Genomic DNA, 14,933 nt, shown 5'->3' on the forward strand with positions numbered 1-14,933 from the left:
ATGTGACAAAAAATTGTCAACCAATTGGGTAAACATAAAAATAAGTGAGATAGACCCTAGTGCATTTGAACTGAAACACCCAGTATATAATAACTACATTAGCTATTTAGTGCCAGCAAGAGGAATAGTGCAATCACAAATCCATGAAGTATATACACACCCAGTATATAATAACTACATTAGCTATTTAGTGCCAGTAACGAAACTTTGGTGTGAGAGTGTGTTTGTAAAACTATACATATGAATCTGTAATCATCCAAGAGGAATAGTGCAATCACAAATCCATGAAACATCAGACTCAGGTAATTATCCTTTCAGTTTTGGCATAGGTATGTATATGTAGATGTTAGTTGCTATATCAGCATATGTCTCCCACTGGTACAATAAACATGTCACATGTAGTTGAGAGGGCCTCCTTTGCTGACTAATTTACAAAATTCCAGTTAAACAATCTACAAATTAATTTCAGAGGCCATGTAGCTTTTTCAATATTAAAATATTCAAAGTTCTAACTTCTTAACTGTATAGCAACCTACATAAAACTGCTTCATTATTCACAAACTATTAGAAATTTGCTAACTGTGACAACTGTGTATTTGATGAGACACCTGTCCTAGACAGGCCATCATACAATATAGCAGTGGTCTCCAAACTTTTTTGGTCGCGCATCCCTTAATAAAAAATTAAATATATAAGTTTAATATTTTTTTTATTTATAAATCATTTACATGGAAGGCATTATATCTAAAATCACATATAATTTTAAAAGATCACAAATAAAAAAATACCAAACAAAATTAAATTGAAGTTAATGTAAATGTAATGTAATATTTGTTTTATTTATAAATAATTTACATGGTATGCATTATATGAGAATCACATATAATTTGAAAAGATCACAATCTAATTCAATACAAAACAAACCGAATTTGAAATTAAAAAGTAGTATAAATCAAATCAAGAGCATTTTTTAGTGGGAACAATGTGCTTGAACATTTTTCATTATTTCTGTGCAGCTTGGTTTCATATTTTGGGACACAGCTACCCGAAGATCTGGTTCCAAGTTAAGTTTATTTCTAAATGTAGTTTTAATAATAGTCACTGCACAGAAAGTCACCTCACATAGTTACATTGATCCAAATGGAAGGATTGCATTGCTTGCTCACCAAATCATCCCATGGATCATCTGCAGATCACACCATGGATCATCTCATGCACCCTAGGGGTGCATGCACCCCACTTTGGAGACCACTGCAATATAGCATAGTTTAAAAAAAAACCAACTGGTGACATTATATTATTTGTTTAAAAATAGTGCTTCTCAAAGAATCTCATGGTTAAGAAAGGTTGTTCTATATTAATTATTAAAAACAATGGTGTTTACTCATGGTAGCCGAAATCCTGCTTGTCACAAAATACCCATATAGATAGGGTTGTCCTCAATTTATAATTTAAAGAATAATAAGATATGAAAAAGGCATGGATGACAGGATATGTATAATTATTAAATATAGCCAAGAAAAAAATCCCTCTGATTGGGCATTTACTACGGAAATATGATCTACTATTAATAAAATTATACAAATTTATCACTTACTTTGCTAACCTCGCTTCAACCTTTTCCTTTCTTTTTAGTTCTGCAAGTCGTTTCATTTCTTCTTCTTCCATTCTATTGTAAAATATTAGCTTTAAATTGGCAAACAAAAAATGAAGATTTTGAATGTGCAGTCAAAAATTAGTCTTAATTTAACTAAAATAAGTATAATAGACATCTCAGTTTCAGTGAACCAAACATTAACATAGGACATTGTGAGAATATTTTATTTCTTTATTTATATTTTATAATGGTTTATTGCCAACTTTATATAATACTGTTATTCTACTTCATTTTGGATATCAATTTCAAATAATACACTGGAAGAGGTATGTATAATATGTACCTTTATGTATGTATGTACCTTTTAATATATGCTCCTTTTAAGCAGTCTTCTCACCTTAGTATTTTATATTAAATAATTATCATAATTTTCTGAAATTTAATGGGACCAATTCTAATATTTATTTATTTATTTTAATATATTTTACCTTAACCATACATAATATTGCTAATTTTCCTTCTTATAAGAATAATTTGGACCTCCAAGTTACAATTTTTTGTCTTTAAAAAAAAAAAAAAAGGAATTCTTTGGGCGGAAGGGGGGAATCCTTGGATTCAAATTTATCCTTCCATCAAATTGAGATCTGCTTCCATTGCATTAAGGTGCATATATCTATAATTTTAACCAAATTCAGTACAGGATTTTCTTATTATAGTATATCATATAATGCAGTGCAAAAAACTTTTAATTCAGAAAAAGAAAAACTTTCCATTTTGATTACTGCAATTAAAGTAATTAAAAGCACATGCCACAGCTTCTATTTTATTAAAGTATACTATTCTAGTTCATTTAGCAGTAGTTTCTGTCTGAGTTACATAGCTATAAACTATCCAAGTTGAACACAGAGAATCAATGTCTTATAGATCAATTTGTCAACGTCTGTCTCACCATCATAACATAATTTGTTACACCGATTATAATACAGTAAACCCCCGCTATTCGTGGTCGCTGATTTAATATAAAATGAAACCTAAAAAAATGTGAATTTTAAAGCGCCGTGTGTGAACATTTTCCGGCATAATAAAACATGGGCCTGGCTAAAATTATTTTTTCCGGTCAAAACAGCACTCAGTGGGGGGGGGGGGTCACAAAATCGCAAGCGTGGATGTTTCTCGCTAATCCTTGTCCTTGTTCAGCACAAAGGGTACTAGGAAAGTTTTGCAATATGACGCAACAATGAATCACAGGAAGCTGCTTGTTGCTGCATGTTGAGACATGTTCATACGTGCATAGTAACCGCCGTGCCAAGTCGATGGGCTCAGTTATTCATTAGTAGTGAGAGTGTAAAGTGCTTGCGATGGCATCGTGGTCACGAAATGAGATAAGGACAGTTTTGCGGTATAATTTCGTGCGTGGTTTAACCACAGACCAGTGCTTAGAAGAAATGACCCTTGCACTAGATGATGATTGTACACATCGTACAACGATATTCAGGTGGTATAGAGAATTCCAAAGGGGAAATTTCACTCTGGAGGATTCTGAGAGGCCGGGAAGGCCACGAACGTCAGTTACGGAGGAAAACGTTACTGCTGTGAGGAAAATGCTTGACGAAAACAGGCGAGTGACCTACCAACAGATAGAGGATACTTTGGGCCTAAATGCACCAGCAATTCGTTCGATTCTGCAAGATCATTTGCACGTGAAGAAACTTTGTTCTCTCTGGGTGCCGCATCAACTGACTGAAGAGCAGATGACACGACGTGTGACTTGGTGCCGGGAGATGTTAAAAAAGTTTGATAAGGGTGTATCTCGGTATGTGAACAACATCGTGATAGGTGACGAGACTTGGCTGTACTATTACGATCTGCCGACCAAGGCTCAAAACAAAGTTTGGGTCTTTGATGATGACGACACACCCGTAATTGTCAGAAAATCCCGATCTGTAAAGAAGAAAATGATAGCTGTATTTTTAAAATCGAGTGGAATTGTGGAACGTGTCGTTTTGGACACGCAGAAGACAGTCAGAGCTAAGTGGTATACTGAACAATGCCTGCCTAAAGTCATTGGATCTATGAAGAACCTGCGGCCAAAGTCAAGAATGGACACCTGGTACCTCCATCACGATAATGCTAGAGCTCACCGCGCCAAAGCCTGCACCGAATATTTGACCACGACAGGACTGAAACTTCTCAAGCACCCTCCCTACAGTCCAGACCTTGCTCCTTGCGACTTTGCACTGTTCCCGCATGTGAAAATGAAGCTAAAAGGGAGGCGGTTTCCAGTGATGAGGACCTTCTACGGGCTTGGGACAACGAGTGTGCTTTACTCCCTAGTGAAACTTGACAGAACCGGTTTAAAGATTGGTTTCGGAGGATGGAGAGGTGTATTGAATGTAGAGGAAATTACTTTGAAAAAATTAAATAAACAAAGCTGTATTGCAAAACTTTCCTAGTACCCTTTGTATGTGTTATGCGCTTGTCACGGAAGGTTTGCTTTTAATTTATATGCTTATAAATTGAATAAATTTATCAATTAATAAATTGATATGCTTACAAAAGTGATAAATCTACCGTTCTGCAGTGTAAAACAGACTTTTTCGAGTGTGTTAATGGAAGAAGGTGACTTTATTGTGGACAAGTTCTTTCTAACCGGTACAAAAATATGGCTACAAATAACAAGGGAAATGTGAAAGGATCAAAGGAGGTGATGACATTAGCGAATAAAATTGAGTTATTAGATAAAATTTCTAATGGTGAAAGTGTCTCCTCAGTGGCAAAACATTATAAAATCAATGAGTCAACGGTACGATTAATCAAGAAATCGGAAGAAAAAATCTGCCGAATTGTCCTTGAAAACGTGCTAATTGCTTCAAAAATTTGCTCTGTAACTCGTGATGTTAAATTAGAAAAAATGGAAAAAGCTTTAAATCTGTGGATAGAAGACCCAACTCAAAATAAAATTCCGTTAAGTTCACTTATCATTCGTGAAAAGGCAAAACTCCTTTAACGAAACTGGTGATAGCACTGGCAGGATAAGTTTTTTAGCTAGCAAAGGCGTTGGTTTGAAAGATTTGTTTGAAATTTCTAATAAATATTACATTTAATATTAAATTGTTCCTTATTTTAATTTCGATGCCATATGCTTGCATTTCACTATGTACTGTCTATGTACATAGTCATAAGCAAAAGGCTCAAGCTAATGGAAGTGCTGTGGCTCAGAGGAGAACTGAGGGGGGGCAGTTGCCCTCTGAATCACAGCCTTTTAAAATGCACTGCTTGCATGACGATTGTGGAGCAATCGGGTACAGGGCATGATATTGCCATGGGGGATGTCTTTGTGTGTGCACGATGCAAGGAGAGTAACGAAATCAGGCAACAACTCAGCGTTGTTATGTGCCTATATGAGAACTTGAAGGACAGGGTGGATGCCCTCGAAGGAACTAAATTGAGGGGCCCATCAAGCTCTCAGCTGCCCACATCAACGCTCTGGGAGCTTGCACTTGTTCATCACGCAACACAGCAGCAACACCCAAGGCAGAATGCGTTGGTTATACAGGAACTAGTAGTTGTTGGTGACTCTATTGTCAGGGAAATGGGGAACATGCTTTGTAAAAAGGATAGGTGGAACAGGACCAGGGTATGTCTGCCAGGGGCAAAGGTTGATGACGTTGTAGAGTGGCATCTTTGAAGGGCACAAAAGGTGATATGGTTGTACGCGTTGGCACTAATGATATCAAGAGTAGGAGACTGGCAGAATTACTTAACAAGTACAGGTCACTGTTGAAAAAAAGCCATGAATTAGGGTTGAAATTTAAAAGTGTCTGCAATTCTGCCCAGACACGATAGGAGGGAGTATATGATGAGAGCCTTGTCGATCAATTCGGCCCTGGAAAGATTGTGCAAGGCTCAAGGGGTAGAATTTTTTTTCAGCCTGAACTGTACTTGTTAACAGGAGAGACTGCTTCTACAGGGATGGGATACACTTAAATAGAAAGGGTGCAAGAATATTTGCTGATGCTATCGAGGCAGTGTTAGGTGGGTCGGAAAACTGCTAGCTTGGGGGGATACAAAGACTAATAGATTAACAGTAGCCACTGGCAGAGGTGAAAGTGATTCTTGTACTGCTTCTATTGGAATGAGGAGAAGCCTGAAAAACAAGATGTCGAATTTCAGAGACTGCTGGGAGTCATTGTGGTACAAGTAAACACATGGGTTGTGTTAAGGTAGCTAAGAATAGAAATAGGTGCAATGTATACTTGCGTGTACACCAATGCTAGGAGTTTGGTAAATAAATTTGATGAATTTGAAGTATTGCTCAAAGCATCAAAGGTGGATATTGTTGGGGTATCAGTGACGTGGTGTCACACAGATATAAGGAATACAGAACTGGAATTTGGGGAGAACAACGTCTACAGAAAGGATAGACAGGATAGGAATTGAGGAGGATTTATGCTATTAGTTAAGAAACACATAAAATCCAAGGAAGTGAAGCCAGTCGACATCACTGGACAGTGCAGTGTCAAGTCAGTTGGTGTGACATAAGCATTGGGAGATCAAAATTGAGAGTAGGAGTGTGCTATAGGCCTAATGACTCTGATGAGTATAATAAGATACTGTACAGGGAAATAGAGTGGGCCAGTGGATCAGAGAATCTTATAATGGGAGATTTTAATTTCCCAGATATTGACTGGAATTTGGGGGCTGGTCACTCACACACTAGCAAGGCTTTTGTGGATTTATTGGATGATCATTTTCTACATCAGCATGTTCAGGAGGCAACTAGAGGGAAGAATACTCTTGATTTGATTATCAGCAGTGATTCTTCATGCATTAAGAATCTGCAGATAAAGGAATAACTAGGTGGCAGTGATCATAGTTCAAAGAAGTAACTACCATCAGGGGTAAGGGGAAGGGTTTTTGCTTTCGTAAAGGCGACTACGATAGTCTGAGACAGTATTTAAATTCTATACAGTGAGACCAACTGAAGATGTTACCAACAGCAAATTCAAAATGGGAAGCATTCAAAGAACTTATCTTGGAATCTACTAGACTTTACATACCAACTAAGAAATATATTTCAAGGTTTAGGCCTAAATGGATGTCATATGAACTAATGAGACAGATGACAGAGAATAAAAATGCATGGGATACATATAAATTAACATGTGACACAGAAGCCTATGATAGATACAAGTTGATCTGTAACCAAGTTACAAAGGAGGTTAGGCAGGCAAAGGCAGATTACGAGAAATCTTTGGCAAGGGATTCAAAGAAAAACAGCAAAGAGTTCTTTACTTATGTAAACTCTAGAAGAAAGAGGATGAATTAGGTTGGTCCACTTTATATCGATGGGTCAACTGTTGATAATCCTGCTCAGGTAGCTAACAAACTAAATGAATATTTTGCATCGGCATTCACACATGAGGAGTTATTAAGCGAGGGGGAATGCCAGACGTGTATTCAACTCTGGCAGTAAGCTAGAGAATCTTGTATTTTTTTTTTTTTTTTTTTTTTTTTAGGAGCATTAGCAACTAAGGCCATATTGCTCCGGGATATGCGGTGGTCATTCCCTGAATGACCTTTCCGCATCCTCCGTATTTGGTGGTGACGGGCTCGAACCCCGGTCTAATCAAGAAGCGTGTGCTACGCACTGCTGCTCCTTCCCACCTGGCTACGGAGGCGCCTCGAGAGAATCTTGTAATAACTGAGAGTAAAGTGGAAGAGAAATTGTTGAAGATAAACACAAGACAGGCACCTGGGGTGGATGGGATCTATCCAGTTATATTAAAGGAGGCAGCAAAGGAAGTAAGCAAACCCTTAGCCATAATTATGAGAGCTTCCTTGGACTCAGTGGAGGTACCCACAAACTGGAGATGTGTAAATGTGACCCCAATTCACAAAGGAGGATCAAAGGCTGACACAAGTAATTATAGACCTGTGAGTTTAGCTTCTGTTCCAGGAAAATTAATGGAGGCACTGGTTAAAGAAGCACTGCAGGATCATCTAGACAAGACTTCAGTTATAGCTCAGACACAGCATGGTTTTGTTAAGGGGAAGTCTTGCCTGACCAATTTGATTGGATACTATGATGCAGTCATAAAAGAACTGGATGCAGGGAATAATTTTGATATTATATACTTGGATCTTAGAAAGGCTTTTGATACTGTTCCACATGGAAGACTGCTGCACAAATTGGAGCAGTGTGGCATTGGAGGCAAATTGCTGCGGGGTGGTTGAGGGGGAGAAGACAGAGAGTGGTAATCAATGGACATTGCTCATCGTGGACTAATGTTATTAGTGGAGTCCCTCAGGGTTCAGTGTTGGGTCCATTATTGTTTTCTGGTATATCAAGCTTAATGTCCAAGTTTGCAGATGATACAAAGGTTGGCAGGGTTGTCAAGGACACTACTGACAATATGCTGCTGCAACAGGATCTGGAAAGGTTGAGCAGATGGGCTGAGAGGTGGCAAATGAAGTTTAACATTGACAAATGTAAAGTACTACATATGGGAAACAGCAGCCCCAGAGCAACGTATCAACTCTGTGGTACTACACTGACAGTGGTAGAGAATGAAAAGGACCTGGGGGTAATTGTGCAGGCAGATATGAAGTTCTCTGAGTAGTGCAGATGGGCTGCAAGAGTAGCTCATGGTGTCTTGTCAATGATATACAGGAATTTCTCTAGCAGGGATAAGGAGGTAATTATTCCCTTGTATAAGGCAATGGTCAGGCCACACCTTGAGTACTGTATACAGGTCTGGTGGCTTTATTTCAAGAAGGATGTAGAGCTGCTGAAACGAGTACAGAGAAGGGCAACAAGATTAGTGAATGGAACAAAGGGGTACTCTTACGAAGAAAGGCTTAAGTTTTGCAATTTACAGTGTCTGGAGACTAGGCACCGGCGCGGTGATCTGATAGAGGTGTATAAAGCCTTGAATGGTTTGAGCATGCTCAATGCTGATGGGATTCTTCCTCTTGCTCAGAATAATCACCTGAGAGGGCATAAATTCAAATTGAGGAAAGACAGATGTAGGGTAGACATGCGGAAATTTGCCTTTAGCCAGCGGGTAGTTGGTTGGTGGAACAGACTTCCATCCCTTGTCGTGGAAGTTGATAGCCTAAATAAATTTAAGGCTCAGCTGGACAGGTATTTCGAACGAACGGAGGGGTGAAGTGGAAGTGGGTTTTTTTTTGGCTGATGCTGCATAAGCTTGCTTTCTTGCATCATATGCCTCTACTAATGCTAATATTATGAAGGTACATATAATGCATACATAGACAAAATTTTAAACTAGTTTTTCTTATATATTTCATACTTTGGAACAGAACCCCTTTATTACTATGGGAGCCATAACTCAGTATTCACGCTTTCAGTATTCGCGGCACTTCTCAGAAACGTAACCCCCACGAATAGCGGGGGTTTACTGTATAGTCTTTAGTTTTTCTCGGTCTTTTCCAAGAACAGTTTTTATTTTATCCATCTTTTTATTTTTCACAAAAAAAAAAAAAAAAAAGAATAAATCTACATTGAAACTGAATCTTTTTAAAAATTTCCGCAAATTTTTTCCTGCATTTGTCAAGAAATACAGCCTCCTGGTTTTTAAATACAAATTGAAATGCATGTATTTATTGTATGCATGCATATATTAATTGTACTTTAGTGGATAATGAAAAAGACCAGGGGGTAATTGCGCAGTCAGACACAATTCTCTAAGCAGTGTAGAAGGACAGCTCACAGTGTTTTGTAAATGATATATGGAAACTTTGCTAGCAGGGATAAGGAGGAGATTATCCCTTTGTATAAGGCCATGGTTAGGACACATATTGAGTACTGTATAGAGCCTCGCTTTAGGAAGAATGTAAAACTGCTGGAATGGGTGTACAGAAGGGCAACCAAACTGGTGAAGGGAAAAAAGGGTGCTCTTAACTAGAAAAGATGCAATTCCAAATTGCAGTGGTCTGATTTTAAGGGGTTTAAAGCCATGAATAGATTGAGTAAGCTGAATGTTAATGTCATTTTTCCTCTTGCTGAGACTACATACATAAATTTAAGTTGAGGAAGGATGGTTTAATGATAAATGTGTGGAAGTTTGCCTTCAGGTGGTTGAATGCTGGAAGACTAATTCTTGGAGGATACAGATGGATGAACTATGTAGGGGTTTTTTTGTTTTTTTTTTGGCTGATGCTATATAAGCTTGCTTTCTTACATCATTTGCCATTACCACTACTACTATTTCATAGACCTGTTATTAAATAAAAAAAACAAATAGCAGCACACCTCAAACTGTGGTAAACAGTCATATGAAGTTATATTATAGTTTGTAAAATACTTTGCTTATTTCCTTATGGATTTTAGTAACAACTGAAAGATAACACTTAATTAATGTTTCTGCTATGATTAATATAATAAGAAATAATGGTAATTAAGATTTATATATTAGTAAAATGATAAAAAAAAAAAATGAACTCATCAAAAATCAAACACTTCATATGCATGGAGAACATTTCTTTTCTGTGCATCCACCATATTACCCATTCATTCCTCCAATCAGCATACCCTATATGTTGTGGATAGAGAGCTGGAGATTGGTAATTGTAAACAGGAGGAAAACAGACTTTTGGGCAAGGTTTTTACAAAAAGCAGTTCTTCATTAAAAAAAAAAAAAAAAAAAACAGGAGATTTTTTAAAGACTACTTTGCTCCAGAAATTAAATTTCACTGACAATATACACATTTTATATTAAGATACAGATATATGATGGTTTAAACACTGTCTAAGACCACTGTAGTCACCTTTATGAAAGCATTCAAACAATTACCCTCACCTTACATTTTGTTGTCTGTAGACATCAAATGATTTTGACTGCTTCAAGAAAGATACTGTTGCTGACTTTGCCCTATTCAGAAATATTGAGTCAAACGTTTTTCATAACAATGACCCTGCTGTCTAGCTGGCTATTAAGAGCATTTGTAAAGCTTTTCAAGAAAGAGATTCGAACACAGTTTTTGTTTCTCTCACTAGGCTGAATATTCTTTCACACTCAGCACTGCTATAAGGAATTGTTAAAATGCCAAGCATGACTTTGAGTAATTTGTTATATTTAAAACTTCCTTGTGCACCTGACAGGTGCACAAGGAAGAAAGAAAGAAATTATGTAAAGTAATCCTTTACTCATGCTGAGGATTACTTTATATCAATTCTTTCTTCTTTCATATTAGCTCAGGTAGTTTCTCATACTAAAACTGACAGAAATGATGTTACAAAACATCTATTGCTTTGTCTATTTCTTCATCTTCAAAGAGATCACGACAAGGTGGTACTCATCCAAGAATTGGATGAGCATTTTCTACAGCAGCATGTAAGAGAAGCAAAAAGAGTGACAGATAAAAGAACCACCAATGATCACAACATAGTGATGTGGGATTTATTTAAAGGTGCAACTCCTGTCAATGGTAAAAGGAAGGGACTGTGCTTTTGTAAAAGTGACTACGGTGGTCTTAGACAGTTTTTAAATTCTACATAGTGGGACCAAATGATGTTACCATCAGCCAAATCTAAATGGGAAGCATTCAGGGAATTAATCATAGAAACTAAAGGCTTTTCATACCAAATAAGAAATACTATCCAAGGCTTAGACCTAAATGGATGTCAGATGAACTGCTGAGACTCGTGGCAGAAAAGAAAACTGCATGGGATGCACATAAATTATCAGGCACCACAGAAGCTTATGGCAGATATAAACTAATCTGTAATCAAATTACAAAGGAGGTTAGGTAAGCAAAGGCAGATTACAAGAAATCTTTGGCGAAAGATGGCAAAGATTTCTCTACTTATCTAGACATGGGAAGGAAAGAGTTGAATCAAATTGGTCCACTTGATATCAATGGTTCGAATGTTGATGATCCTGCTCAGGATGCTGAAAAACAGAATGAGCATTTTATATCTTCTTTTACACACGAGGAATTCTTTAGGAAAGGGGATGCCAGAAGTTTATCAAACTCTAATTAAGAGCTAAATTATTATGTAATAACTGAAAGGAAAGTGGAAGAGAAATTGTTTAAGTTAAACATAAGAAAGGCACCTCAGGTGGACGGAATCAATCAAATTATATTAAGTGAGGCAGCAAGGGAAGTAAGAAAACCCATAGCTATCCTTGCATTCAGTGGAGGCCCCTGCAGACGTGCTAACGTATCCCCAATTCACAAAGGGGGGGGGGGAATCAAAGAGTGATATGAGTAATTACAGACCTGTTAGTTTAACTTTTGTTCCAGGGAAAATAATAGTCACTGGTAAAAGAAGTAATGCAGCAGCATCTAGACAAGGCTGCAATTATACTTCAAACTCAGCAGGTTTATTAAGGGAAAATCTTGTTTAACCAATTTGATTGGATACTAAAATGTGGTCACAAAGGAATTCAATGCAAGAAATAATTCTGATATCATACAGATGGATTTCAGGAAAGATTTTGAAACTATTGCACATAAGACACTGGTGTACAAATTGGAGTAGTGTGGCATTGAGGGCAAGTTGCTGCTATGGATAAAGGGATGGTTGAGTGGAAGAAGGCAGAGTAGTAATCAATAGGCACAGCTCTTCATGGACTAATGCTATTAGTGGAGTCACCAGGATTCGGGTGTTGGGTCCACTGTTGTTTTCTATATTTATCAGTGATACTGAAAATAGCATATCAAGCTCAATGTCCAAGTTTGAGGATGATAAAATGAATGGCAGGTTGGTTAATGACATAAATGATGGGATGCTACTACAAGATCTAGAATAGGTAGGCAGATGGGCTGAGAAATGGCAATTGAAGTGGCAACATTAACAAATTCAAAGTACTGCATATGGATAGTTGTAACCCAGAGTATCATACCAACTGTGTACTACACTCAGTACCACACAGTTTAGTGGAAAATGGAAAAGATCTAGGGTAATTATGCAGTCAGATATGAAGTTCTCTGTGCAATGAATGCAGACAGGCTGCCAGGCCAGCTCATGGGATTCTGTCAATGATATACAGGAACTTTGCTTGCAGGGATAAGGAGGTGATTATCTCATTGTATATGGCAATGGTCAGGCCACATCTTGAGTACTGCACAAAGGTCTGGAGGCCTCATTTTATAAAGGATGTAGAGCTGCTGGAAAGGGTACAGATAAGGACAACAAGATTTTTGAGGGGATAAACGGGGAGCTCTTACCAAGAAAGGCTTTAGTTCTGCAAATTGCAGCATCTGGAGGCTAGGCACCTGTGAGGTTTTTATTATTTTTTTTTTTTTTAGAAGCATTAGCAACTAAGGCCATATTGCTCTGGGGATATGTGGTGGTCATTCCCTGACCTTTCCGCATCCTCTGTATTTGGTGGTCGCAGGCTCGAACCCCAGTCTAATCAAGAAGCGTATGCTACGCACTGCTCCTGCCCACCTGGCTACGGAGGCACCTCCCACCTGTGAGGTGATCTGATTTAATGTTGAAAGCTTTGAATGGACTGAGCATGCTCAGTGCTGATAGGATTCTTCCTCTCACTCAGACTAGACACATGAAGGGGAACAAATTCAAACTGAGGATGGATGGTTGCAGAATAGAGGTGTGGCAGTTTAGCTTTAGCCAGTGGGTGGTTGTTTGCTGGAATAAACTTCCATTTGTTTTTATGGAAGTTGATAGCTTAAAGAAATTATTGGAAACTATACAAACTATTGGAGGGAATGAATAGATGAAAATTGTGAAACCTGAGCTTTTATAAGAACATTTTTCAGTGGGAATGGAACTTGTGCACTGTGTAGTCACATGCAACAAAGTACTTCTTCATTAAACAAAGAACAGAATCTTCTCTTGTTTTAGACTCTCCACGACCCTAGCAAAAGAAATGCCATTGATTAAGTCACAAGCATCCTTCTTGTTTACTCTACTATGGTAATCAACTTCCAAATGGAAGGGAAAGATTTAAAAATGGTATAAAAATATTTTCATATCTAGGAGTAATGATCTCAGTACATGGACTTGAAGTATATTGGATTGAAGAGCTACTGCTTTATTCGAGCCAGAGAACACAAACACTTTCTTAATGATTGAGGATAACGTGCCTAGAATTATCAGCTTGGCTTGTTTAGGATTGCTTTCGCAAGAAGTTTGAGATTCAGAAGTTCTTTCTCTTGAGTTCATCAATTTATCTTATTTCAAAAACTTTTGGATCATAAAGTGGATTTGATCATGAGTTAGTGCTAGTCACTATGATTACCATTTGTGCTTTTAAATATGCTATCTCTGAAAGTGTTATGTCAAAGGTTTATACTGCTGTGCCAGCCTAGTTACACATTTAACCAAAGCCAGCCAATGTGTACACAGACGGTTCAGAATATTTTTTTACTTTGGTAGCATTCAGCAATTTAAATCATTCAAATCTATTTTAGTCTTTCCTTTTAGCATTTTTTTTCAATAATAGTAAATTTTCAGTAAATATTCATTTGCTTTCACAGAAAGGCATGCAGTACCCTTTTCAGCACACAAATTAAGAAAATGCCAAAGATTACCCCACTAAGTGTTCAATTTCCTCTTTTTCAATATCCTTTTCGATACTACTCCAGTTTTCAGGCCTATCAACACTTAAGTGCCGGGGGGGAGGAGGTTTTTTTTTTTTTTGTTTTTTGTTTTTTGTTTTTTTAAATGATCCCACATGCTTTTGGCTTGTTCAGAAGAAGGAGGCCCAATGTTGTATCCTGTAGAGTCACTTTTCAACCCTAGCACCGACGGCAAGCTCTTTTCAGATGACTTTTTATTATTATTATTATGAAAGGTGGTGACCTTTTATAATAGATATAGCATGGAATTACTTTTGAACACTGTCATTTGTAGCAGATGAAAATGGCCCATTTTCCAGCACCATCACTACCTCTTCTTTCCCAATCAGTGAAAATTCCATAACAATAGAAAAATCTAAATTCCTTTTGATTTTGTTTTGTCACAACCATATTTTTTTTGCTATTTCACCATCAAGAAACATTTCTGAACAATGAACCTGGATGTGGATCTGTTGAAATGGGTGCAGAGAAGAGCAACAAGAGTAGTCAGGGATATTATTGGCTGGTTAGTCTAACTTCAATAGTAGGGAAAATCATCGAGACAATGATCAAAGGTGGAATTCAGAATCATTTAGATAGAAATGGAATTCTGAAAGATACTCAGCATCATTTTGTAAAGGGAAAATCATGTTTAACTAATTTGATTAGCTATTTTGACATGGTTGCTCAAGGACTGGACTTAGGGAATATTTTGACATTATTTATTTGAATTTCAGCAAAGCATTTGACTCAGTCCCACATGAGCAGTTACTTTATAAGC

General features: G+C 37.4%; 1 protein-coding gene across 2 annotated transcripts in view; it reads right to left on the reverse strand.

Annotated features, from left to right (window-relative positions):
* LOC150081910 (UBX domain-containing protein 1) overlaps positions 1 to 14,933 on the reverse strand; it is a 231,312-nt gene that overhangs the window by 23,448 nt on the left and 192,931 nt on the right. For both annotated transcript variants that reach the window (XM_090379816.1, XM_090379815.1), the window contains one exon: positions 1,598 to 1,669. In XM_090379816.1, the coding sequence (XP_090235942.1) occupies positions 1,598 to 1,669 (72 nt within the window). The remainder of the gene's footprint in view (positions 1 to 1,597; positions 1,670 to 14,933) is intronic.

Source organism: Mastigoproctus giganteus, chromosome 8 (genome assembly GCF_048544385.1).
Source record: "Mastigoproctus giganteus isolate SK-2022 chromosome 8, ASM4854438v1, whole genome shotgun sequence".
Taxonomy (NCBI): Eukaryota; Metazoa; Arthropoda; class Arachnida; order Uropygi; family Thelyphonidae; genus Mastigoproctus; species Mastigoproctus giganteus.